General features: G+C 42.6%; 1 protein-coding gene across 1 annotated transcript; it reads left to right on the plus strand.

Moving 5' to 3' along the window:
- Positions 1–17,556, plus strand: HPRT1 (hypoxanthine phosphoribosyltransferase 1). The gene is made up of 9 exons (XM_041396620.1): positions 1–168; positions 2,112–2,218; positions 3,682–3,865; positions 7,775–7,840; positions 8,472–8,489; positions 10,722–10,804; positions 13,352–13,398; positions 15,208–15,284; positions 15,890–17,556. Exons 1-9 carry the CDS (start codon positions 142–144, stop codon positions 15,935–15,937), a joined length of 657 nt encoding a protein of 218 aa, XP_041252554.1. The 5' UTR covers positions 1–141; the 3' UTR covers positions 15,938–17,556.
- The last annotated feature ends 10,320 nt before the right edge of the window (positions 17,557–27,876 follow it).

Here is a 27,876-nt window from a genome sequence, read left to right on the forward strand (position 1 = left end):
GCGCGGAGGCGGCGCCGGGGCCGCAGCGGGCGCGGCGCCTCCTGCTCCCACAGCCCGCTGCCGCCGCCGCTCCTGTCGCTCCCAGCGCCCGCTCCCGCCGCTCCGAGCCGCCCGCAGCCGCCGCCGGCCGGGCCGCGCTCCATGGCGACCCCCAGCCCCTGCATCGTGGTGAGTGCGGGGGCTGCCGCCCGCGGGACGGGGGATGCTGAGCGCCGGGGCCGCTGTCCCCCGCCTGCCCCCCGGAATACGGTGATCTGTGAGGGAACGCGAGGGGTGGCGTGGCGTGGCGTATCGTGTGGCGTGTCGTGGCGTGTCGCGTCCCTCGGCGCCGGGAGCCGCCGCCCCGCGGAGTCACCTTGAGGGCAGCCCCGGCCTCCCGGCGCCGGGCCCGGGGTGTCCGACCCTGCCCTCCCTGCCTCCGGCCGGGCGCGTCCCTTCCCGGAGCGGCCGCGGGTCCCTCGGGGTGGCATCCGTGGGATCCCGAGCCCGAGGGCGGCGGGCAAAGCCGGCGTTGGCGCCTCGGGAGCCAAGGTGGAAGAACTTCCCCCAGCGCGGCACAACTTCCTATTCCTGTTGCTGTTCCCGGCGTGCGGGAGGCTCTGGTCGGGAGAGCCCCACGTGTGTGAGCTGGGTCTGGTTCTGCAGGAGCAGCATCCTTGATATTTTTTTATAATTGCCGCATCAGCTAAGGCTCTTAATGCTCATTTTTATTTATAGTTTTAAAGCAAGTGCCAGTGCTGATGAAGTGCGTGCGGTGTCTGATGGACCTGAGCTGTGACGGCCGCGAGGTCGCGACTGTAAATCCCTGCAGTCCATTAAAAACCTGATAAAACCTGTAGGAAGGGCCCATTCCCTGCCAGATGCAGAAGGGAAGGTTTAGTAGACACGCTGGATATAACCATGGGTCTGACCAGAGAAAAACCCCATGAGTTTTGGGAGGGACCTGCCTTGTTTCTTAAAATAAGTCCCTGAGGACTGCAGGGGACCATGAGCTCGAGCTCTGTGTGTGTGGCTCACACAGTTTTGGATGGGAGGGTGAAATAATAATGAAATTCCCGAGATTAAATACTCATTAAAGATTAATCAACAAAAACCCTGTGTAAACAGTTGTTGAACCACTGGCCATGTAAGTGTTTCCACAGGCACTGAAATAGGATTTGCGTCCTGCAAGGGTACTAGTAACCGAATTGGATACTTAAAATGCCTGCCCTGGTGAATTGTTAGCACTAACCTTCTGTTTTCCCTCTGAAATTCTTTTTCACATGGTAGTGTTCAGCTACATAACCAGAGAGGGAAGTAATTAAAAAACGACATCATTTTCAAGCTGCAGCAGGGTTAGGATTCAAGGAAGGCTCTGTTTGATGTAACGGTGTGCCCTGAACCTCAGCAGTGTTCGGTATCGTTATGTATGTTTGTTAATCCCTTGTCCTAATTAATATGCACTTGCCAGTGTTGCAGGCTGTTTCATACAGGGAGTTTGCCCATGTGGAACAGGTTGCTGAAAGCTTTAATTTCAGATTCTGAATAATCTTGAACCTCTCCATTTTGCAAACGGTGGTCGGAGCAGAGTTGGTTCACAGCAGCATAACTTGTCACGCTCACGTAGCTCTCTTCTTGTCCTGCAAACTGGCTCGTGTGTTTTGTTGTGATCGAGTGTTGTGGAGATTTGGAAGGTGTCCATGTCAGAACCTCTGCTTGCTTAATTGCAGATGCAGGTTTTGCATTACACTAGGAAAATCAAAGGGGTTAAAAAGCTTGATTATTTTTGTAATGGAATATAGAGTTTCACTGAGGTGTAGTAACTTCAGTTTCCTGCTCTTCACTGGAGAAGAACGTTGTAGGACTTTCACACATTGCATTGTGTAACATCTCACAGAACTTCAAGTAACTCTTGTGAACTCTTAGATTACGCTTTACTCTGTGTTCAGTGTGACTGTGTTTTTAGAGAGGGGGAAAGTAAGGTGGTTCTGATGAGCGTTGTGGGTTTGATAGGTTTTACTCATGGGTTTGATGGTTTTTACTGAATAAAGCAAGGGAAGTACTGTACTGAAGTTTCTCAGTACAGACTTTCTCTAAGGCTTTGTAGAAATCTCACCTTGTTTCCTTTTCAGATTGGCGATGATGAACAAGGTTATGACCTGGATTTGTTCTGCATACCTAAACATTATGCAGATGATTTGGAAAAAGTCTATATTCCTCATGGGCTCATCATGGACAGGTTTGTTTGACTTCACACAGTACATTGATTCCATGAAACTGTAGTAAACATCTTCCAGTGATAATTTTGCTGCTTGTAGACTGTCTAAATAGATGACATTTAATTAGAGACTCGAATGGACAATTAATCTCTTCTTTTTGTTTTTGCTTCAGGGAGTTTGTACATTTGCAGTCATGCTATTCTTTGAAAATTAGTCATAATTCTCAAGCAGAATTTTGTTGTATGTAGCAACTTAGACTTTCTTTCCAACGTTTCTTTGATGTTTTACCTTCTTAAACTCTAACTAGAAGACGTTTTGTTGTGTCAGTTCAGTCTGAAAATATAGGCTCTTGAACTTCCATAAGATATTAATAAAGGTAGACTGTTCATCACATAATTTTAGACTCTCTCATGTTGATATGGTGGAAAAATAATGTCCAGCTTTCTCCTGCCTTCTGAGAAAGACAATATCCTCTGCAAATATCAATCTGTCACTTCTGTGGTTTCTGAAATCTGTGATGTGCTATGCAAGTTTTATCTTGTGTGATCAGAAATGTGTTCACAAGCCTACAAGATATTTTCATTTTACTTTGTGGTTGAAAGTTGCTAATTTTTTTGGTGAAATTGAACAACAAATTCAGTGAATTTAAGCCTTTTATGAGTGGTGCTGGATGGGTCTTCCAGGGTATCTTGTGGCTAGGAATGCATTTAGATTTTCCATGGTTCTGTTTGACTAGACACAATGAACATCCCTATAAAAAATTCTTTTTAAATGTTAAAACTTTACACTGGAAGTCCATATAGAGGAAAAAAATTGGACAAAGTACACATCATTAAGGAATTGACGTAAAGTTTATAATGGTTGGCTTTCTCTGAGAAACCTGCTGTCAGCTGGCACACAATAAATGCAGACCATGCTTTCTAAAATAAATGGCAAAATAAATTTAGAAACAATTATTGCAGAAAAACAGGGCAGCGTTCTCTTGCTCTGCCTTGCTGGTATTGTATTCTGCTTTCAGGACAAATTTCTGGCATTCTGATTTGGCAAATTAACATCAGCTCTTCAGTTTACAATTTGAGAGTTTTCTTGCTCGTCAGCTGGTGAGGGCCGCTGCCTTTGGGGTTGTGTTTGCTTACATTGCTCTTTGCATGGGAGCAGAACCTGTCTTTGCAAGGAGAAAACACACCTTCATGTCTCTTACCTGACACTGAAACAGTTTCAGGGGGTTCAGGTTTGCTTTGGCTGCCTGTGACCTAGGAAAACAAGCGCGTTTGGCAGCGCTGCTGTTGGATTAACCTTGAAAAGCAAAACTTTGTTGAGCAGTAAGGTGTAAAAGTGACCGAAGTGTTGGGCAAATATGTCCAAGCAAAACGTGTTTCCAGGTTTGCTCTGTGTGTTTGCTGCTGCTAGGAATATCAAACATTTCTGCTGCGATGGACAAGTGAAATGTTATGACAGCTCACTCTTCCTTGGTTTTGTTTAGGACGGAGAGACTGGCACGAGAAATTATGAAGGGCATGGGAGGACACCACATTGTGGCACTCTGTGTACTCAAGGGTGGCTATAAATTTTTTGCTGATTTATTAGACTACATCAAAGCCCTGAACAGAAACAGTGACAAATCAATCCCCATGACAGTCGACTTCATTAGATTGAAGAGTTATTGTGTAAGTATCTATGCAGTACTGTGCAATTTTTAGCTAAGTTGACTACAGATTATTAACAGAGGTGGTTTAATATTGTTACTGCCCTAATATGCTAATATTAAACAAATAATTAAGGGAATTAAGAGTCACAAGCTAATTTACTCTTTCTCTACCTGATTATATAATGTGTTTTCTTTTAGATCTTGATATCTCCTCACCCCAGTGAAATCTGAGGAGAGAGACCCTTTATATGTCCTTTACTAGTTCAGCAATTTCTCTCTGCCCTCTATCCCATCTCTAAAGCTGTGGCTCTAGACCAATACAGAGAATTCTCCTGCAGCTGTAATTACAAAAATTTAATTCTGAGAGTTTTTATATGGCCCAGACATCATTCTTGAACAGGATGATTTGAAAGCTGCAGAAATTGTTCCCTGTCTCATTTTTGTTCTGATGAACCAAACAATGAACAAAATCAGTTGTATTTGATTATGAGGAAACACTAGATACATAAACCTAGATTTGTGATTAATAGCCTCTGAAAATGGCATTACATTTTCAAGACAAGGCATAGGTTGCCTTGAGTTTAGATTTTTAGGGAAAGAATTTCTTTTGATTCTGAACACAAATATTCAACTTTGTAGGGAAGCAGAACATTCTGTAACTTTTAGGTTTTACAGAAGGAAGCATAGGGCTGTGTTGTGCAGGTCAGGGGAAGCAGCAGGTGTTTGTCAGCACAGTACGATTTCCAGCTTACTGACAGCCAAGTCTCATGTTTTGGGATTTCTGAAACTTATTATTTTTCCCCTAAGACCATCTATAAGATGGAAATAATGACTTTTTTTTGTTTCAGTTTAGAGTGTTTGAATACATTGTTTCACAATGTTATGCTGTTTGTTCTGTATCAGCAGCTTTGCATTGAAGTCAGTTACTTCTCACAGCTATAGACCACTCCCTATTCCAGCAGAAAAATACAGATAACTGAATTGAAAAAATCAATCTCATGTTTCATTAAACTGTGAAACCTAAGATGGAATTATTTACAGACTTAGTCTGGACTGTTGCAGAACTTGATAAATCCATGATTCCTCTCAAGCTCTCCATTAAAGTGTCATGACAAAGCCAAGAGCTGCTGGGGCTTTGGTGCAGTCCTTCTGCAGGACAGGCAGCCCTGGCTGCCCGAGGCTCACACACAGCTGCTGTGCAGGGGTTACCTGGAGACCACACTCAGGTTTGCAGAGCACGAGGCACTAATTCAGTTATGTGCTTTAATGAGAGTGCAGGGCTGGGCAGGAGGGCTCCTGCCAGCCTTTGGTTGTATCTGACAAGGCACTTTGTGCACTGTCTTCAAATCAGTGAGGGAGAGTCTGAGCCTCTTTCCTGCTGTGCCTCCCAAAAGGGGAGGCTCCTGCCTCAAGTCCACTTCACCCCAAAGCCCCACACAGCCATATATTCTGCCTGTAAAATCTGCAGAAAAGAATGTCTCTATTACAGAATAGTAGGTTAAAGAATAGGAAATTATGACTTCCACCTGTTTTTTCTTGGAGTGGAAATTGTGTATCTTCTGCTTTCTCCACTTAGGAACGCTTCCAATAACTTGATTACCTTGTTTAAAGAATCAGTACAAAGACTACACCCTTCATGCTCCCTACTTTCTAACTCAGAAAAAAATACTGGGGAAATAGTTTGAAACACCTGCAAAAGTCTCTGCTAAAAAGCAAGGCTGACTTTTAACTGGTGTCCTAGGTGTGTTTTGGTTAATTTCTTTACTACAGCTGTTTTTGTTTATTCCCCCTCAGAACTACAGTGCCTTGATATTAATAGGGGAGTGAGCAGCAAAGTAAGTTTCATGGAGATTACAATCCTGTTTTTACTATAGAAACAAGTGGATGAGGAGAAAAACAGAGAAAAGTGGACAGAAAGCTGTTGAAGCCAGACATTTTCCTTGAGGTGGTGGCTTGGGGGTTTTTGATTTTGTCAGCCAGCTCTATAAAAGAATGTTTTCTTGTTCTGGATGAGTGAGGAGCTGCTATGTTATGCCTCTGCTACAAGCATTTCTTTTCTGTAGATTCTCTTAGGTGGTTATTAATATCCAAATTTAGGTCCTTTAGGTTGCATAATTTGATAGACTGGATAAGATTATCCTATCATGGACATGTATGTAAGAGCTTGACTGGGTTTTCCATCAGTAATAGTGTCAGAGTGCTAAATCTGCTCTGTACTTTTGATCTGTGCTTTGCTACAGGAAGGGATCTGTGTTCAGTGGTGTGAAAATCATCACAAACTGTAATGGACAGTTGGAAGTGCAGCTTTCAGCTCTCTTGCTGTTTCTGGATGTGATTACTGGATCATGCTGCCTGCCTTTACAGACTGGATAAAAGATGTTAAAAATATCCTGGTCATATAAATGAAGCAGAATGAACTTTTGTAATGGTTCTGTAATTGATGTAATTGAGGTTCTATTCTTGTTTCAAACTGATCATTTAATATTTACAAGCATATGGGTGTTCTTTTTGTGTTGCAATGCAAAATTCATACTGTACTGCACCCAAAATAATTGTATAAGAAAACTGACATGATCAAGCTGTGATTAAACTTTACTTTTAACTCCAGTTTTCCAAGTCCTTACAGATGAATTTTAAGGATCTGGCAAGCTGTTAAGAAATGTTAAGATAGTGTTTGTGATCAGATCCAGTTCTCAGTATTCTTGACAAACAGTTTATTTTGTTTGTGTTACAAGAAGAATGGCTTTTCACCAGTCTCCTGCATTTAAGCCTGGAAATGAGCAAATGTAGCTTGTATCATCATGAAGGGCAGCCAAAAGTCAGTGGATGTGTTGCACTGTCACGGGTGAAAATAGGGGTTTTCAGTGGAGTATGTGGTAAACTCTGTTGAGGCTGGTCACAGCAGTTTTCTGAAAGGTCTCTGCTAACCAAACCTTACAGCAGATACTGTAAGGAACTTAAAATGCCACTTTAAAAGGTGATCTTGGAGTCACTTGAGTCAGGAGTTACAGTCTTGTAAACCATTATTGTTTTCCAGCAGTGACAACAGGGAGGCAGTGAAAACAGATCTAAATAGTAAAACTCTTATGTGTTAAACCATGAAGCATTAAAGTCTTACCAGTACTGAACTCGGAAATAAGGCTCCTGAAGATAACTAAAACATTGCTTAATGATTAAACAAAGTTCTTGCCAGTGGAAATCTGGTTATAACCAATGTCAGAAATCTTTAACTGTTTTTTCACCCTTTCATTGCTCAGGAACTTAGCACCTGCATATAACATCTAATATGAACTGAGACACTGTCGAGGTTTAAAGTCAGCTGAGTGTTTTTAGCATAGTTTAGATTTACTGAAACAAAATGCAGTGTAGTGATGGTGTACCTGTGTTGCTGTTCAATTGTATAAGAAGTAATTTGATTTGTTACCAATATTGGCTGTAAGCTAAGCATAAGCTTTTCTGGCTATTTTTGTAGCTTATTGTCCTAAATAGCAATCAGTGCCTTGTTTGCTTGCTATTCGTGTTATGATTGCCTATTCTTATTCAGAGTAAGACTTTCCAAAGCAATAAAGTTTGAAATGTAAATTACTAGCTATACAGCATCCTGTAGCTTGGAAACCAGAAGTGTTTTTGTCCTGTTTCTATATCTGTAAAGAATGCATACTAAGTCCTTGCTTTTTAGATACATATGTGTATATAATGGTCACAGATTATGTGTTGATGCAAATCTCTTGTCAAACAGTCTTTTATCTGAAATACTGTCTTTAAAGTTGACCACTTGTAATTTCTGTGTTCATAGAGATGCTGTTGTTGCCATGCTTCTGAAAGCTTTAACATTTACCAGTTGTGTACTTCACAGTTTTGACATTTACTGCAAGAAGAACATCAGTTTAATTCTTGTCATGCAAATGTTCATCCTCCTCTTTCTTAGAATGATCAGTCAACTGGAGATATCAAAGTCATTGGGGGAGATGACCTCTCAACCCTGACTGGAAAGGTGGGTACAGCTTTGTGTGTGTTTGTTCCTCTGAAGGAGTGGTGGAATTCATACTGTTGAGATGTGTAAGGTGCAGCCCACGTCAGGAACACAGGTCCTCATGATAGGCAGTGACAAGAGGAGGAAATAGGAGAATGTAAATTAGGAATCTGCTTTTCTCCAGTGATTCTATGGAGATTATTGAGCCAGATGTCAGGGGTTAAAGCACCACTGCTCCTGCTCTGTCAGAACACATCACTTTCCCCTTGTCCTCACACAGAGGTGATTTTCAAGACGTGTTTCAATGTAAAGGATGTAGATATGACAGAATTGTACACGTCTTTGCAGTAGGGCACTTCTCTAGAAGAATGGAAATTGTATAGACTCTGTTTTGATCTCTTTCACATATGTCTAGAATTTTCAAAGTGTGAATAATTCAAAGACTGTACTTAGCATCAGCTGTTGAGAAGAATCTCAGCTAATTGCTTTTAGAACATCAGAAATGTTAAACTACAAAGCAGTTGCTGTTACACATGTAAACATACATAAATGGTGGTGCAAATATTTAAGTGTACTGAAAATGAGTTATGAAAATAAGAAATTGTATGTTGTCTAGATACTAATGGATTTGTTTTTCTTTTTCTTCCTACAGAATGTTTTGATCGTAGAAGTAAGTATTATGTTTCACTTGGAAGTTCTAATGTGTGACAGGTAAAAGAGTTCTAATAGATCTTATTCCTAAGCCAGAAAACCTACAGTTTCTGGTTTCAAGATTTCCAGCTTCTGTTTTCAGGCCTGAATTTTGCAAGTGGTCTCTGAATTTGAGCTAAGCTGTGTTTTGAATTCTCAGATTGCATTCAATTGCTATATTTAACCAGGAAAACATTCATCTAAAATGGTTTGTATTTTCTTTCAGTTTTCTGAGATTTTGTCAATTCTAAAATGTCTAATTTTTTTTCTTTTTTTTTTGTTTGTTTGAAAAAGTAGCCTGAAAAAAAAGTGATACTAAGCATGTTATTGTTCTGGGTTCATCCCAGCAAGTTAGGAAACTAAACTTCAGAGGCAAGAAAACAGATCTAAGCCCAGTGTCCCTGTGTGTAGTTTATTTAGAGAATAGTGACATAGAGAATGCTAATTCTTAATTGGCATTTTGCAATTGCTGAATTCCCATTCCTCTGTCTTGTCCTGGTTCTCTGGGTGATACCAGGTTCAGTACAGCTCAGTTTGATTGCCTGGTAGGTGTTGTTGCTTAGTTCTTGCTTTCATACCTCTGTCTTGTTGAACACCATTGCTAATGTGCAGCCAGTGTCACTTTCCTTGAGTACAGTTGACAGTTTCAGGATGGGGAAGCAGCAGCAGTAGACAGGAAAAGCAGATGTGCAATCTAATAATGTGTTAAGGCTCCAAATATAGAAATGGCATGTTTGTAAGCAAAGAAACAACTATGGCAACTGATGCATCAGCCAAAGGAAAGGATGTTTCCTCCCATAAAATGTGTTTCTATGTATTATTTTCCTAATTTGAGAAGGTTATATTATTCCACAGGAAGCACATGCAGTTCCAAAACTGCTACCAAAATAGTATGTACACAGCAGTCATTGTGTGATCAGTGTGTCCTTTGAAGTATATTTTGCTTCAGATTGACAGATGTGTTTAATTATGTATCTGCTCCATTTCAGATGACTGTAATCCCCAGATTAGGTTAGTTTTTTATTTGCTTAGTGAATCATCTGTCCAGTGACTCGTCTTACACAGTCAGATATGAACACTTACTGATCACCATTTTAACTGTCAAATTGTAAAATGCACATCTATTGTAAATTTAATGTCTTGAGTGCTAGGCTTTACTGCATTACTTTAATGTCCAAAAAATTCTGTACAAAATGTAAATTCATCTCCAATAAACAGCTCATCACACAACAGAAAATCAGTAATAGGTTCTGCTTTTCTCTTAGAGCATGGAAGTAGCTGTTTATTTACCAACTTTGATTTTTATCTATATACCTGTACATCTTCCACTTCTCTGGAGTTTAATGATTAGAAGTATTGAGTGTTAATGGTAATGCTGACAGGTGCTCTGTTGAGTTTGTTGTTTGATTTTTATTTTAATTAGGAGTCATGGGAAAATCAGCTGAAACCAGGATATTGCTGCTTCTTTGCTGTCTACCTCCTTCACTTCAAATAGATTTGATTTTAGGCCAGGGCAAGGACTGTCCCTCTTAAAGATGGTGTGATTGTTTAGTGCAAATGAGGGGGCCATTTCTGATGCTTCAGTTTCCAGCCATATATTCTCTTTTTATTTTCTGTTTATATGTGCAGTGAATGGGATTAAAATGCTGTGTCAACATTTACTTAAGTGTGTTTTAGACTTCAGAACTGCACTCAGACTTCACTGTGCAATTTCTTCAGGTATTTCTTGGCTCTGTAAAGTAAATTGTACTCCTTTGCTTTTAACTGCAGTAATGAGTTGTTCTGCCTGTTTTCCCTTCTTGCTTTTCTTCCCGTTGAATACTCTGTAACTGAGCTCAACAGCAAGACTAACATTACTCTTATCATACTCAAATTAAACATTATCTCGTTGCTGCAAGGAGCACAAGCCATAAAATATCCAAAAGGAGCCAAGCAGGTCATTGCAGTAACTGCTTGTTCAGCAACTGCTTCCAAAGCCATGGTTATCCACAATTAAGCACTCTGGTTAATGTGTGTGATCACTTTACCAGTGTGGTTGTGTAAGCCCAGCACTGTGTTTCCTGCCACCTGGATTTGGTTGTGATCATTTTTACAGGCTGTAGTCTGCCATATTTTCATGCTGCTGTGGATGAGTAATTTCAGTGGTAGAAAGTTGAAAGTGCTGCTCTGACATGTTTAATACTCTGTTTTACATGAGTGTTTTTATTTTCAGGATATAATTGATACTGGTAAAACAATGAAAACGTTGCTGTCTCTACTTAAACAGTACAATCCAAAGATGGTGAAAGTAGCCAGGTAAATGTTTGATGATTATTTGTGCTGGTTTTTACCTTAAGAAGGTTAAAAAAAAAGCCAAACCAACAAGTAAAACAAAACATAGAACACACTTCCATGGAAGAGAAACAAGAGGGAACTTTTCTGCAGGAGTCATGTGTGATGTGATCTGTTGAAGTCACTACTTGTTTAAACACCTAAAGCACTTTTGCATACTGTAAACATATATATATGCTAAGGATATTGGAAACACTGTTCTTTCCAGTCTTATTGCAGGAAGATTTCCTGTGCTTCAGAAGGGCATGACTTGTGCATGCCTGGAACACCTCTTGCCTATCATATTATGATGTGGTTTGTGGGCTTTTACCACTGAAGTCCAAGTATAGAAGTATCTAGAACAGTTGAAATCTTTTGGTCTTAAAAGAAATACCTTCTCAAGTTAATAAAGGTATTTTCAGCACAAATTTAATTCATAAATGTAGACTTTAATTAGAAAGGGGAATAAGAAAAATTAGTAGTTGTCACTTACCTGTATGCAGTGTCTCTCCAAAGATGTTTGTTTCTGCTGGCACTGTCTGCAACTTCACTATGCTGCAGTGGTGTACCTGTGCAATGGAGGTTTTCTATTTTTCCTTCTTTAATTGTGGAATTTAATTAGTTTGCACACTAACATGAGTGAGTGTGTAGGGTCCATAGTGCAGCTGAGCTTTAGAGGTCGTTCTGTGAGAGTCCCCCAGCCATGTGCTCTTCCAGGCTTTTCTGCTTAGTTACACCTTTAATCAATTTGTTTCAAAACATTTCATCATTAAATAACTTGCAACCAACAAGAAATATTGAGGATGATATTGTATTATTAACCAATATCAACATTCTTCCTACTTCTTTTTAAATTGCATCTGTTGCGCTGCTATGCTGTGGTTGTGTGTTTTTTAATAAAAGCATAATGATTGCTGGGGATTAGAGATAAAGCAGAGCTGGGTGTAATATCTAATCACTTGTGTTGCCATAACAATGTCAAAGCAGTTGTTAGACTTACCAGAACAGCTCTTCTTGCTGATAATCTGGAGGTGACCTGCTGAAGGTGAGGCCATTGTGGATTTCTCCCTGGCCAGTTTTTAAAAATGTGTCACTGAAAAGTTGTAACACTACAGTGTAAAAAAAAAATATATATATAATATAATATAATATCATATCATATCATATATCATATCATATCATATAACGTAATATTACATAATATAATATAATATAATATAATATAATATAATATAATATAATATAATATAAATAACAATGTAATAGAACATAATGTAACATAATACAATATAACATATCAAAACATAATATAGTGCAAAGACCAATTTCCTGTATTTTAAACCTGTTGCAGTAATTTGGGTCTGCCCAGGGAAAGACCTCACTAGGGAAACATGATCATTCTAGATAGTCTTATTTTCTAAGTTGCTTGACTTCTCTCTCTTATATATCTTTTCTTCTTTGATAATTTTTTTGTTGTTGTTTTGTTGTTGATTGGGTTGGGATTTTTGAGGTTTTTTTCTTTGGTTTGGTTTGGGGTTTTTTTTAGATTTCTATTTATTTTTCTCCAGACAATTAAGTAGTTGTAGTAGGGAGATGTGAACTAATGCCAGCACTATTTTGGGGTTTCTTTGATCAAATTCTACACCAATTCTCAAAAATTAAGTCTCCCAGTTAGAAGTTTCAGAAACAAAAATCAAAACTGTGACTGTGGCAAATGAAGCCACATCTTCAGGGATGATCCAGGAGGGAAGGGCTCTGTGCTTAGTGTACAGAGTTATGCTGGTCCTGTTTGCATTCAGCCATCTACCACCTTTCTTTTCCTCCCTAAGTCTCTGTTTCTCAGACAGACAAGTGTCAGGCCTGTGGGATTGTCTTATAAGAGGTAGAAGTGCTCTGCTGAATAATGAACAAATCAATCAAAGTTAGCACAGCATTTCTCTCTACCACAGTACCCCCAGCTCTGTATCTCCATGCTTTTTACCCTTCTGACCATTCATTCTGATCATCAGAATCAATTACATTTTCTTTATGGGGGGTAATTAGTACTTCCAGTGAAAAGCAGTTAAGGACAAGTTGTGCAACTGCAGTTGAGGTCACATTCAAGCAGCTAAACTTTTCCTTCATAAAACTTATGCCTTCATTGGGCTTTTTTTTCTTGGGCCACATCCCAGATTGCTGCCTCTTTACCTACAAGGGTAGGTAAATTGCACCTGAAGTTCCTAACATAGATAAAATCCCACTAAGTGACTTCTCACAGTGAAAATCCATCCAGATCAGTGTCTCCCAGCCTTTTCCTTGCAGACCTGTTAGTCAGCCTTTAGGCTGTGAACCATTCATGATTCTAGGAGCTTTTGATTTTGTCATTATGATCTTTTGTACCTGCAAGTAAAGTAATGGTTTAAAATATGTGTAATTATGCTGTCAGTTATGCACACTTAGGCTTAACTCAGCTTCTCTGTCATCAAAACAGTCTCATATATTTGTACATGGTGCTTTTCCCTGTTTCAGTTGTACATTAATTTTATTTCACAGTTTGTTGGTGAAAAGAACTCCTCGAAGTGTGGGATACCGGCCGGACTGTAAGTGATTTTTGACAACCACTTTTCATTATTAAAAGTATGTCTCTGTATTGTGTACCTTTTGCTCAAATTCCAAGGATGTTCCAAACAGGTTTTCACTAATTATTTTTTATAAAGTTTGCTCTTATTTAGATAATTTAGATATTTGGAATATATTTTGAGACAGTTAATCAGGATTTGTAACATTTGCAACTTTTCATTTTATTGAAAATCAAACTTTGATATTTTAGGTTATACCTTGTCATGTGCAAATTCTCTCAACTTGCATGTAGTCAGGTGCTTCAGTCAGTGGAATCTGCTGGATTCACCTTTTGACACTTTTGGGAGTGATTTGTGTGCCTTAGCCTAGCTACCTCCTGCCTTTTGGCTGTCCCCAAGAATGTGGGAGGACCACATGGGGTAGCAGGTCTGATAAAAGTGTTAAAATGTCTAAATTGGCACTGGTTTTGTCTGGGCATCTGAATTACTCCCTTCTTGTCCCCTCCTGTCTGTCCCAAGACTGTTAGTGAAGGAACAGCATCCACAGCAGGCAGTGGTGGGAGTGACAGCTCCTCCTGCTTTGGGCAGGGCTGTGTGTTTTAACCGTGTTCCAGAGGCTAAATTCCTGTTCCATTCATTATGGAAGTGAAGAGAATTGAGCAGCAGAATCACATCCTCTTCCTCCTCCTTTCCAAGGTTGTACAATGCTCTGTAAGTGAAGCTTTTCATACCTCGAGGCTTCACTGAGGTGCTCCCCTCATTCAAGGACACCCCTCATTCCTGGGATCTCATTATAGGCTTAGCTGGGAGCATCTTGCAGCAGATGACTTGTTCTGCCATCTGTCCCCAGAGACAACCTGTCAGAGCAGGACATGTGAGCTCTGAAGGAGACAACAAGGCAGAAATGGCTGGGCCTCTGTTTTATCCCTGTATTGTGAGGCCCAGTAAGTGCTAAACATCACCTTAGTTTTTCTAAAAGTGCCCACAGCCTTTTATTTGAATTGCACAGTTTATATCTCCCTGCTTTCCTCATTGTAGCCAGGGAGAGAAAAAAGACACAGCTTTCCTGCTCAGGAGTATTTCATTTTAGTATGAGGGGGAACAGCCGTTTGGAAATTTTGTATTTTAGATAATTTAATTTTTTTGGTCATTTTATAGTGTGTGTAGACAGGGTGGACTAGCCCTACCTGACAAAGTGTCCTGCTAGAGCTGTTCAGACAATCTGGAATGGCTGATGTCCTCTTTTTAGACAGTCTTTTTGGGAGATAAAATCACAACCAAACACAAAAAACACCAACAAACCAAGGCCAAAAGCAAACCCAAAGCAGCCAACCCACACTTTGGTTTCTGAAACCTGCAACTGACCCTTCCTGCAGCCCTGTCTGGAGTGCAGGTCCAGTGCTGGGAGGGGCACTTTGTGTGCTCACAAATCTGCTGCTGCTGCACTGGCACATCAGGCATCTAGGAAGTGCCAGGAAGGATTGGCACTTCTGCACTTATTTGCAAAGTCAGAGGACGTTTTCAAGGAATTTTACATTCCCATAATATTATCCTGTCAGGAAATATAAGAGCTTCCATTCATTTCCTGCAGACTAGCACCAGGCAGCTGTGTGGGAACCAATAAATACACCTATTTAATCTCCTTTAGTTGATAAATCAAAAAGTAAGTTAAAATTGTAAAATAGCTGAAATATTAATCTGAGGGTACTTGTGTGGAAGAAACAAGTTACAATCTGTATCTATAAAATTCCATATTGTCTCTGTAAAAAGATCTAGTGAGCTGTATGAAGTTCTTTTTCTAACACTCTGGTGACTTATGGTCTTTTTCAGTTGTTGGGTTTGAAGTGCCAGACAAATTTGTTGTGGGATACGCCCTAGATTACAATGAATACTTCAGAGATTTGAACGTAAGTAATTTTTCCCGTATGTTTTTCTCCATTTAAAACTGGGGAGGAGGAAGGAAGGGAAATCTCCTTACATCATTCTCCCTGCTCTTTAAATCATGCCTCATATTCCAGTGATGAGAACAAAGCCTGAGAGCAGCAGGGCAGCGTTTGGAGCTCTGATGAAACTAAAAAAATGATTTTGCTGCATGCAGAGTGGAGGCTGCACAACTGTCAGCTTTGAAATAATGTGGTGAAGTTTGTGTGAAGTTTCTTGTCTCACCAGATGTCTGCAACAAATAAGTGCATTTGCTCAGAGGTAAAGAAGAGAGACTTGGGAAGAAGTTCAGAAGGGTTCACATTTTGTTATTTTTATCATTAACTCTTCATCTGGGTCTCACCAGACCCAGCAGACACTGGGTGGGACAATTAGGAGAAAAGAAGGCAACGTGGAGATTTTTGGGCCAAAAAAAGGCCTAAGATTTTCTGCATAAACTGTGTCAGAAGATTCTTCCTTCTGAAGTGTGCACAGCACACTTGTGTTGCTTCCAGAAGCTTGTTATTGATGTCAAACCTTGGTCTCTTAGGTCACTTTCCTAACAGGAGCTTTTTCTTTTATTTTGTTTCAGCATATCTGTGTGATCAGCGAGACGGGGAAGCAGAAGTACAAAGCATGAAAGCAGAGTTCCAGTGACAACAGAGCTTTGAAATGTTTTGTTTACTGAGTCCTATCTTTCACAGGCTTCAGCTCTGGTACACCAGCTACACTTGTAGAATGCCCCAGCCCCATTGCCATGTGCTTACTGTAATTTATTGCATGTACAATATAAGAGCTCGTCTTGTTCATTTATATTTTAGAAATGTAAACACTTAGTGCAGTTCTGCACTCCTTATTTTGATTTGCACTATGACTCTACCGACTATCGCTGCCCCTGGTTGGGTTGTGCTGTTTGTGAGCTCCAGAGTCTAACTCTTGCAGTGGTAAATTGCTTAAACCTCATCAGCCCAGAACTGAAATAGTTCAAGTACTGTAAATGTAAAGCATTTTATGATAGGGAAGTCTATTAGTAATATTTTTAAAATCTGTAATTTAAGTTTTATATTTTAATGCACAGATGTGATTGTGATTAATGGATAGTTGCACCTTTGGGTGGCAATAAAGCATGAGGAGCAGCCAGTTACAGTATCTGTAATCTCCAAGGGGCTCATCCAAATCTCCTGGAGTTGCCTTATTGCTGTAAAGGAAGTCTGGGTGAAAAGTGTGGTTTTTCTCTTTTCTTTTTTTTAAAGATGGAATGACAAAACAGAATGTTTAAAATCTAGTTTTAGTTGAGCTGCCTATTTCTGTTAGGTTTTTTTCTAAATCTGTTAGATTTTTTTTTTCTTTAAAAATATCCATCAGTCTGTGGAATTGCCTTTTAAATTTAAACAATTTTAATATATTTGTGGGAAAAAAGAAGTATTGTAATGTTTACTTTATAAGATCTACAAAGCGAAATACTTTAAATAAAGGCTGTCTCTTTAAAATAAACCCCACACATCTATTCCACTCATTCTGTGTATTAAAGTGCTCTTGAAATTTTCTTCTCAATAGCATTTTTCATAAGTGCTTGTGACAGTGAAGGCAGACTCTACATTTGTTACCTTTGTAGAGCTTTTGGTAAATGTAACCCTGTCTAAGAGAAGGTGATAGAAGTGCTGTGGGAAGATATTGAAACAATTGCATGTTCTCCAACCAAACCAGATTCCAGAGAGCAGCTGAAGCAGCAGTCCTTTGTTCTGTCTTGGCAAAAATGAAGAGTGGAGGTTCTATGTCCATTAAACATATCCATGTGGGGAAAAAAAGCACAAAAACCCACAACCATTTCGTAAGTAATCATTTTGGTTTGTTTCATTAGCACTTCTGTTCATGTGGAGTCCAGTTCTGAACACGGCAGCCAAGCTCACACCTGTGTTTGTGCTGTGCTTCTTGTTCTTGTACTTCTGCATGTGGATTCTCCCAACACATCCTTGGATTTAATGCTGCTCAGTGCCTAATACACAATGCAGTTTTTAAATACTCTGCTTTGAAAGATTTTTCTCTGGTTTTGAAGTTTGGGTCTGTACTTTCCCAAGAACTGCACACTACTGCCCATCCATGGCCTGCTCAGTTACAGCTGACCTGATATCAATGATGTTAATAGCAGGCCTAAAGTATGAATTCACACCATGTAGTTCACATCAAATGACCACATTTCTGGGTGACCTATTTGTAAATCAGAATTCTCTTTAACAAATATTAGAACACTGATCAAAATTATACTGTAGGTTATTCTTTCAAACAGCTTTTGTTCCAATGCACTACAAAGTCTGATTGTATTTCTGGATTTGTCCTAAATCACCTTTTTGTATCTGCCTGTTCAAGAACCTGTGACTTATTGCAAAAATATGCAGTGCATCTGCAAGAAGAGGAAACACTCAGTCTCCTGAAAGGTTTTCCAGTCATGGTTAAGACAATTACTCACACAATGTGATTTAGGAAAGAGAGGGGGGGCTCAGTTAGTCATAACAAGGGATTTATCTTTCAAACCTGTGCTGGAGCGGGGAATTCCTGGTCTGTGGGGGGCAGGGGTTGGAATTGCACTGACTGTGGTCACAGGAGAGGTTTGGGAAGATGCTGTTGAGCCACACTGGCCCCAGCAGTGCTGCAGCAGCACAGGTCTGCCTTCTACCACACCACCTGTGTCTGATGGAAAAGGTCTATACTTGAAATCCCACTGAACGTTCCCACATTTCAGGTGCTGTGGAACAGACACAGAGGTTTTTTCACTTCACACAGGTGCTTGTCAGGTCAAGTTCATCACCACAGAGAGATTCCTTATTCAAAAGCTTTTGTTGGTCTGAAAATTATTTAGATGAAAGGTTACCCCCTCCCTTGCCAGAACAGTTCTATCTACTGCAGGCTTTCACAGCAGCTGAGTGTGCACAACAGGAAGATGAATCCTCACTTGAAAAACATTGAAACTGCAATTGTTAGTTTTTGTTTGGTAGTTTTGGTTAAAAGACTGGGGTTTAGTCACATCTTTGCAAGTTAAGCACCAGCTTTATACGACCCAGACATACATTGTTAAAGCATTATGAAAGCACAGAGGAGTGTCTTGTATTTGAACATTTATGTGCCATTTGAAATTCATTATAGTTCCACATTTTATGAATCACAAATGTATGCTGGAAAAATAATTTCGAATATTTATAGGCTTTGCTACACTGTCTCTCCCTGTGACATCTGGCATTTCTGTACGTTTTGGTAGCTGAGACAAAAAATGTGATGAAAAGTCTCTCTGTGAACTGAGCTGGCACTTCACTTGGGGCTTTTTTTTGACAATCCTGGTTTTGAAAATTGAGTTAAACAAGGATCTTTGAGCTGCCTTGTAATTGTATATCCTGACTGATTAAATGGGGGTGTTTCATTGTGTATTATGCTGCAACAGTCCTGTCAAGCACGCACTAATCCAGCAGTGAGGAGCTGACAGTGCTTACAGGGAGCTGGTCATTAAAGGACTGTCTGCCCTGCCCAGCTGCCTTTAATTCCTGTGCAGGTTGCACCTTGCAAGATCAGATCTCCACTCTTGGCAAGCACCTTTATAAGCTGAGACACCACTGTGGTCTGGTTTTTCCTTTTTCTTTTTTTTTTTTTTTTTTTTTTTTTTTTTTTTTTAATTGTTATAGTATTTAATTACCCAAGCAGATGTAGTTTGTTGGAATATTCTGATGGGGAATACACTTCCCAGCTCTGTAAAGGTGCCAATACCCAGTAAGCTCATGGTACTGCACACACCAAGGTGAAGAGGGTAGGGCTAGAAAAGCACAAAGATTCAGCACAATCTAAGAACTGGCTGTGAGGATTTTCATCCCTAGAGAAGCTGAGAGAGGGATCATGCTGGTAACTGCAGGGTGTGTGTTGGGGACACATTTGAGGGGCTGCAAATGCCTTCTGTGTGTGGGCTCTGCTCCAGTAAACACCAAGTGATGATTTGAAGCTTCATCTTGGAAGGTGGAATCCCTTGTGGAACCAGGTAGGAGAAACAGGCCAGTGATGGTGAATAAATCGAGGTGCAGGAAGAGGCTGGTGTTTATCTAACAATCATTGTTAGTGGCATCTTTATTTTGTCCCCACTGTAACCAGAAAGGGAACCAGCCCTCGAGTGTCTCCTGCATATCTCCGGGTGAACTCTAGCAAATCACGGTTCCTGCAAGATCCAGCTTTGGGCATTAGGGATGTGTGAGGGCATTTCCAGTCTGTGCCCTGTCACAAGTTGTGCTTCCCCACCCCAGCCCTTCACAATCAGGAGAACACCCCAGCAGATACTCTCTGTCTGTATAAATAAGGAATCAGCTATTTCCAGCTCCAGCCCCAGCTCTCTTTTTGGTGCCCAGTTTACAACCCTGAAATCTCAGCAGCACCAGCGGGAATACTACAGGATTTTTTTTTTGAGAAGACTTAGGCAAAACGCGGTTCTCCCACGATATTCTGCTACCCGTGGCAGTGAAATAACCCTGTTTAGTTCGCCTGTTCCAGCCCTGCACGGACAGCCCCGTGTGTCCCATGGATTGTGCCCAGGGGTGGGCTGGGTTCGCCTGGAGCCCCCGGCTCCGCAGGGAATTCGGGCTGCGAGCTCGGCCAGCGCGGGGCTGCGGGGCAGGGCTGCCAGGAGCACACGGGGCTGGCTTGGCTGTCCCTGTGCAGGTTGGAGCGGGACAAAACCCTTCTCCCCGGGAAGGGAACACACTGCCTGGGTATGGGAAGGCGCTGCCTTTCCTGCGCATCCGGGAAGTGCCGGAGCGGCGATGCTGATGCTTCGCTTGCCTGTTTCCCATCTGAGGAAATGGGACGTGACTAAGCCAACCCTAAGGCAGGGAGGAGCAGGGAAATGTGGTGTCTGTGTGCGTGTGTGGATGAGAGACAGAGAGAGCTTCTAAATGTTTATTGATGTGCCTTTAGCAGATTTTTCCTCCCCTGTTTCATGACAAATTTTTCTCCTCCATTCACAAAACGTAAAACAACGTGTAGCAATCAGAGAACACAAATAAAGGTAGAAATATCTTCTGTGGTGTAAACTCCTTAATTTGAAATTAGAAAACCACCGTGTGCTTTCTAGTACAGCATAATCACGACTCCCTTCTTGCCGAGCTGCATCTTCCACACCTCCAGTCCCCTCCCGGCCATCAGACCTTACCTGGCAGTCCTGCACACTCAATTTCTTTTCACTATGAGGGGGAAGCTATTTTCTCACACACACTATATGCTATGAGAACTTACCCTAGACAGTTTATAAATTAATATATGCTCTGCTTGAGTCGCAGTTTGAGTAACCTTCAGTATCCTGAACAGCCACAAGGATGGGTTTATGTGAGAAATTGTGGACAAGATCTTACACTTTGCTTCAGAAAATAAAATACTTCCATTTGTGTTTTTCTTCCATTTGGTGAGTTTGTTGCCAGGAACCACTGTGGCATCAGGGTGTCAGAGCCATCATTTGCACTGGTCATCATTGTCACTTCAGCAAGCCCTCACAGGGGAGGTGAGCTGGCTTCTGTTTGCCATGTGGCTGATACATGCCACGTCTAATTTAACCCAGGATTTTTTTCCTTTGTGCAGCTTTGTGCTGGGGGCAGCTGCACAGCTGGGTACCCAGCCAGGGTCTCCTACCCCGCTAAGAGAGAGTGAGACACGTGAAAGGTTTCTGTGGTGCAAAGAGCAAGACCTGAAGTCACTCACAGCAGGCACGGGGAGTTGCTGTGGTGCAAGGCACTGCACAAACACCTGCCAAAGGCAGTCCTGGCTCCCAACACGCTGGATGTGAGCTGAGGAAAAGCAAGTGAGCTGGGTGGGCAAGAAGTGCAAGAAAAGCAAGACAGTGCTGGATACCACAATGAGCTGCCAGCCTTTGCCAAGAATTCCTTCTGCATCAAAGGAGGTGAACAGGAAAAGGCTGAAGGTAGATAAGGTGGCTTTTTGGGTTGCTTTTCCAGTGTTTACAGGAATCTGCAACACCTCGTTTGACTCCCACACCACCTCTAATGGAGGTACCTGGCACTGTGAGCAGAGCAACATAACCTCAGTCTTAGTACGTGGGAGAGTTTTGGTCTGGGGGAAATTTAAAAAAAATGAGGATTGGTGTAGAAACGTGTGAATTAGAGACTTGTTCAAGTCCTATCTTCTAAGCCCAGCAGCCATGCAGCGGTGTGATGATGTGCTGCACGTACTTACCTACCACAGGGAACTGCTGCCTTCCAGCTTGTTTATAAAATCACAGCAAAAACTACTGAGGGAACTCAAAGACTTTTGAGTGCTCACATGCATTCCTGATGCAGCAAATTTCACACATAAACAAAAAAAACACATCTTGCCTTATCCTACACAAACAAAGAAGTTTACCTAGGCTGCTTTGCCTGTGCTGCTGCCCCTCTGCAGATGCCTCAAAGAGTCACAGTGTGGGTCTGTGGGGGACTGGTCAGCCCAGGGATGCTCTGCAAACACATTTAGTGCTTTTTTTTCCTAAGTGGTTTGTGCTCAAATGCAGTAGGAAAGCCAACTTGCACTTGTGTCAAGGCAAATTTCTACACCTCAGGAAAAAAAAAACGAAAGGAACTTCCCTAGCTTCTCAGAGAGAAAAGCACAGCTGGATGTCTGTCCCCTGGACCGTCTGTGTTAATAACTGGCAATATCCTGAAGTGTCTGGAGCAGTGCAGGGACACACCAGGAGGTTCTGGGAGCCAGGCAGGAGCAGAGCCCTGTCCTGCACGCCCAGCCCTCGCTGCTGGCTATGGCACAGCCATCACTGCCACAGCACTGCCCTCCACGGGGGCACGTCCCTGTCCCCCGGGATCCTGCTGCCTTGAGTTAGCCTCTGTATTTTATGTGTGCCCACTGCTCCACAAACTCTGCTGTGCTTTTACTCTCATTGTTCCCGTTTTGATCCTGCAGGAGACCGATGCCTGAAAGCAGCTCTAGCAGGAGTCTTCAGCTTGTGAACACAGTGAAAGTGTCTGTTTCTAGCTGAGTAAAATCAAACTGACCACAACAGAAATGGCCCAAAAAAAGTAAATTTTAAATCTTACACTCCACCTATACATATCAATAGAAACCTTTCTTTAAAAAAAAGGGATGCAAAATTAATATAAATGTACAATTGCCAACTTTATTGACCAACTTCCCTGTTAACCAAGTCACTCAAGTTATTTTCTTGAGGAAAAACAGTATGGGACCGGGCAATTAATAGCTTCACCTGTTGAGAATGGAAATGAACCATTTTACTAGTGGAAGAATACATGTCTGGTTTAGAATGCATCAGTTGTGTGCCCAAACATTGCGCTTGCTCTCTTTGAGGGCACGGGCTTTTAAAAGCTGCTCCTCCTGACTCACAGCCCCCTTGTACCTCCCCAAGCCAGAGACATTTGTGTTCCTCCTGCCGACCCTCCGACAGCACAGCACAGAGCAGGAGTGGGGATTGAAGCTGTAAATCAGTGAGGATTTCCCTCTGCCCTACAACTGTTGGCTGTGATTTAGTAATTCCTGAAAATAGCTGAAAAAAACAAATGTTCTGGACTTCACAGGCACCAGGAGGCTGCTGGACTGGGGCTGTCAATGCTGCACCATCACTGGCAGGACTGACAGGTTCATTCACACCATAGCAGATGAATCTTGAGCAGGCAGGCACCACCCCAGCCCATCCCAGGAGCATCCCTGACTCCACGGTGGCCCTTGTGTCTATTCCAGCAGGGTTTGGAGGCCTCAAGTGGTGCAATGCTAAGGAAAAACCTTTCACCATGGGGCTGGCACAGCTCTGGAGAAATCACTGCTGCAGTGGTGGACCTGCAGGCAAGGCCTCAGGTGCTCCAAACCTTCTCCATGGCCCAAGTGGTGCCAGATGCTGCTGCCCACTGGCAGCCCCCCTGTGGCAGCTGTACCTGAGCTGGGGTACCCTGACAGAGGCCGGGACAGCTGCAGAAATTTGGGGAAAGATGATGCCTCTGGCAGCAGGGATTCCCCAAGAGCACCCCAGGCACAATGAGCATCCCTCCCTCTTTACCCAGTTGAATCTCTGCCCCCCCCCCCACCTTTGCACACCCCCTCCCCAGGTGTGAGATAGGGTGCACCCAGGGGCCAGCACTGCCCCTGTGCAGCCCCAGGTCCTCCCTGGCCCCAGAGCCCAGGGAAGGGCCCATCACCATCTGCTGGACAGCAGGCAGTGCCCCCTGCCCCCTCCACTCCTGGGGCACTGGGAACCCAGCAGCAGAGTTGGGGTGCAGCCCCTCCCCTTCCCCATTGACCACACCAAGCCCTCGTTGGTTGCTGCCTCCGCAGTGGTTTATTGGGGTGGGAGCCAGGAGCCCCTGCAGTGTGGGGTTTATTGGAGTGGGAGCAGTGTGGGGTTTATTGGGGTGGGAGCCAGGAGCCCCTGCAGTGTGGGGTTTATTGGGGTGGGAGCCAGGAGCCCCTGCAGTGTGGGATCATTGGGGTGGGAGCAGTGTGGGGTTTATCAGGAGCCCCTGCAGAGTGGGAAGCACCGTGGGGGTGCCATGGAGGGACCCCAAGAGCCAGAGCCCCGCGGCAGGGACCGATTTCCAGCCTCACTAAAGCAGCAATGCAATACTGGAGAGCAACAGGCAATCCCAAACTCCAGTATTTACGTGCTGCTAGAGCACTGCTGACAGCTCTCCACGGCCTCCAGACCCCCCTCTCTGCCCCAAACACAGGGCAAGGGTCCCTTGGCTGATCCTTTGCCAGGGAAAGGCCCAAAGAGCAATAGCTGAGGGGTAGATATATATAGGATGTGGTTATGCCTGTGTTGGAGAACAAAAAGGAGCTACAAGTCCTTCCTGCCTGCAGGGCCAGACACAGGAGCTCCCATGGGATGTAAAGGATGTGCACAGTACAAGCACCAAGAGAACGTGTCTCCACATACCTGAGCTAATGAGATACATGGGAATGTGTTAGCTTCCACATCTATGATAACCAGAAGCTCACTTTCTTGTCTTATCCTTGAGGTAATGAGGCAGCCCAGAATGGTCTGTATCTCCTTGTCCCTACAAACCATGATGTGCTGCTACATCTCCTCAAAGCCCACTGAATGTTGACATTCCAAATGGTATTTTGAATATATATATATATAATTTTTTTAAAACCATGATATAAAGAACTGAAGAACACTCTACAATGAAGACATTTAACATGCATGCATTACCACCACAGGACAGGGGTTTTTTCTTCACAAGTGCTATCAGACAGTCTGTAACTATAAGAGAACAAGCAGTTATACAGTGCAAACAAACCCATTTCAGAAACAAGGTCAGAAATTACCTGTTCCCCCCAAACCACACTTAGTATTGGGTCCCAACAAATAGTACACTTTTAGATCCAGAAGATCTGTTGCTTTTTACTGTGAAGAGCCTGCAGAACTTCCTAGCCCTTCCAGCTGGTCTGTGGGGAAATATTACGTTGTCCTTTCCTCTTAGGTGATGCTGAACATCAAGGATTTTTCAGAAGTCACAATGTTAACATTTCAGATAAATAAATCCATATTCCAACAGCTGAAACCTATTAAATTTTCCTTAAAATACTTTAATTCATCTGAATTTGACTTTAGAGATATGTAAAAAAATCCTTATTTTTAAAGAGTAAAAAAATGCTTATTTACCATGTGAATGGACAAGCCTTATAGGACCAGAAATTAAAGCTCTCTGGAAGTTCATCACATTCCCTGCCTGTACCAGGGCAGAAAGCAGCAGAGCAGGGCAGGGAGGGGCTGCAGCCAGTGGCACTTACACACCAGCCTGCCTGGGCTGCACAGGAGCCGTGCAGACAGACTGATATTTTTTGTATTTCCTTTCAACATTCCCCCCCCTCCCCAGTTATGGGACAACTTCCTTCAATTCATTTTCTTAAAAAGCAGCATCACAAAAAAACCTGAACAATGTCAGAAGTGACGCCCTGGGTTCGAATTCTTGTGCCATCCCCTCGTGCCCAACGCGCCACCAAGTCCCTGCCTCTTTAGCAAACTTGAAAATAGGAATCACAAAAGCTCTCGTGACCCATGCCAAGCGATTTCAAATTTGAAATCAAATATTTGCCGACAAAAAACCAGTATATTTTCACCACTTCAGCGTCCTCAACACTGACAGCACCAGGGCCAACTCCCTAATGAGCAGCTGCTACTTGCTGCAAAGCAAACACGTGCCCAGCGTTCAGCCTGCACGAGCTAAATCAAAACACCCCCCACATAATATTACCATTAATTACTTCTGCAACAATGTTTTACTTGACTCTACCTGTGCAATCTTATTTCTTTCATCTCTTCAAATGAATCCAAAAGAAAAATGCAACAGCAAACACGTTCAGCTTTAGAATCCATTTTGATAGTGGCTTGAGGTTTACATTTTAATTAATGTTTTTATATTTATATAAACTAGACTTTTGCCTAGTTCAACAAGGGCAACAGCTCTTTTAAGTAAGGAGGACTTTTAAAGCAAGGGTTCAATACACCTCTACCAGCCTCCAGCACAGAGGGAAAATTAACAGTCACACCAAGTGTTGGGCAACTGGAAATTTGGGATAGGCAGTGAAATACGTATCTGAGAAAATATGCACATTTATGACATGACTGCATCAATATTTCATGCAATAAAAAGTTCCATGTTTGAATTATCCCATCTCCCACTTCAGCTTCTTTCAAACTTAGTTTGTGCTTTGTAAACTTAACTTTACATCAGAAATTGGCAGCTGAACAGCGTATTTTGAGTTCACCTGAATATCTTCCAGGTATTACCTGCAGTACCAAGAAGGGACACGTGTGTCAGAGGGACCTGCATTTACCCAGAGGGATGCAGATGCTGCAGGTATTTTGGAGCAGGTGGGACATGAGCTTACCTTCCCAACTCACCTCTGAACACAGGCACATCAGCTCCTGCACAGCCACTCTGGAGAACCAGATCACTGCTTCAGTGGGAGCTACAAAGCAACAACAGAACGGGTTTGAGAGGAATGGCAGAGAGGGGCAACTCCAGGAGGGGGGACCAGGGCTGTTCCAAGGCACACACAGAAAGGTACAAGTATTTTTAAAATTAGGGAAGAAAAAAAATAAAACAAGTTTTCAGCTCCAGATAGGGCAGACTGCAGAGTAACTAAATCCCTCCTCTCTCCATCCTCCCCACGCCTGCAGCTGGGGCTACTGGCAGCATTGGCTCAGTGTGACTCTGGGCAGTGGCACCCAAGGCACACCAAATCATAACCCAGGTGCTGTAGAGCAAGGAGAGACAGCCAGAAAAACCAGGGCTGGTGGGAAAGCCACTGAGCACAACCACGGCCAGCACCTTCCTCCCTAAAGCAGCAGCAAGAACAACTCTACTGGTCCTGGCAGACCAAAAGCAAAGGAAACATCTTAATTATGCTGGTTCAGGTGATAAACCAGGCCTAGGGCAGGAGATGAGATGCAGAGAGGCTGTTTGGGGGTTGATGCTTTTGTGGTGACACCACAAGTGCCCTCTCTCACTGTCATGTAGGGGCAGCATCCCAAGAGCAGCTTCAGCTTCCAAGCAGCACCTCACTACAGCCAGGAACAGGGGTGTCCTGCTCACTGGTAACCCCAAACATGACAAGAACTGCCCCAAAAGCTCTGCCTCAATGCAAAAGCACTGCAACAGCCCTTATGCTGCCAAGAGCTCCATGCCTGCAGTGTGTGCACCAGCTTCTTCTAGAAATAGAAACTTCTACCTGTCATCTACGTAAGCCAGCCACCTACAGAGGTTTAATTAAATCCCCCAAATAACTGGGGAATTTGAACATGCAGAAAACCATTAATGCAATTCAGAAAACAATGCAACTTCTGCTTGCCAAAGTATATTGGGCAATTAAGTAAAAAACACCCCCCCCAAATCCCAAACACACACAAAAAACTAAAACAAATTCCCTCTGAAATACTGGATTCCCTTAAAATACAACCTCATCCCTCCTCACTGACACTAACCAGAAAAAAAAAAAGAAAGGAAAAAATGTGAGAAGGAGCACCATGGGAAAGGAAAGGAAATAAATACAGGAGCCCATGACAGGACAGATTTGCATACAGAGCCTTTACTGACCCACACACTTCAGGGCTAGGTGAGCTCAACAACAAGTAAATATTAAGCATTTCCTATACATAGAAAAAAATAGGAACAAAAACCCCAGCTCTGCTAACCAACAGTTTTCTAGGAGACATGCACAAACAAATCCTGAAGTCATTGTTCTCATTTGAAACAACTGGAAAAAAAAAGGCATTTATTATTTTACAAAAAGACTAAAGTAAATCATCCCATTTCAGCTGAAAGTCCCAGGCACTCATCAGCGAGGCAAATTTACGGTGACAAAACGAAAATAAGGGCGTGAGTAACGCCACCAGAACACCTCATATCTGCCTGCCTCTGAAAAATCCCAACACTTTCGTTGCTGCCTCCTTCTGAACAATGAGGTTTAAACAAAAGTCACGTCCGAATATTTACAGATGTGGCCAATGGCCGGGATCAGAGCCGGCGCTTGATTGACAGCCACCACATGGCTCCAGCCCTGCCATTCCCGGCAGGAATTGCCTCGCAGGGCTGC

Source organism: Onychostruthus taczanowskii, unplaced genomic scaffold (assembly GCF_017590055.1).
Source record: "Onychostruthus taczanowskii isolate IOZ18803 unplaced genomic scaffold, ASM1759005v1 scaffold13, whole genome shotgun sequence".
Lineage (NCBI taxonomy): Eukaryota > Metazoa > Chordata > Aves > Passeriformes > Passeridae > Onychostruthus > Onychostruthus taczanowskii.

What these genes read in the sequence shown, in the direction of transcription:
- HPRT1 (XM_041396620.1), top strand. Translation starts at nt 142, where the DNA reads ATGGCGACCCCCAGCCCCTGCATCGTG. An exon ending in CCCCCAGCCCCTGCATCGTG is followed by an intron (nt 169 to 2,111) that starts GTGAGTGCGGGG and finishes TTTCCTTTTCAG; the next exon opens with ATTGGCGATGATGAACAAGG. An exon ending in AAGATGGTGAAAGTAGCCAG is followed by an intron (nt 10,805 to 13,351) that starts GTAAATGTTTGA and finishes TTTATTTCACAG; the next exon opens with TTTGTTGGTGAAAAGAACTC.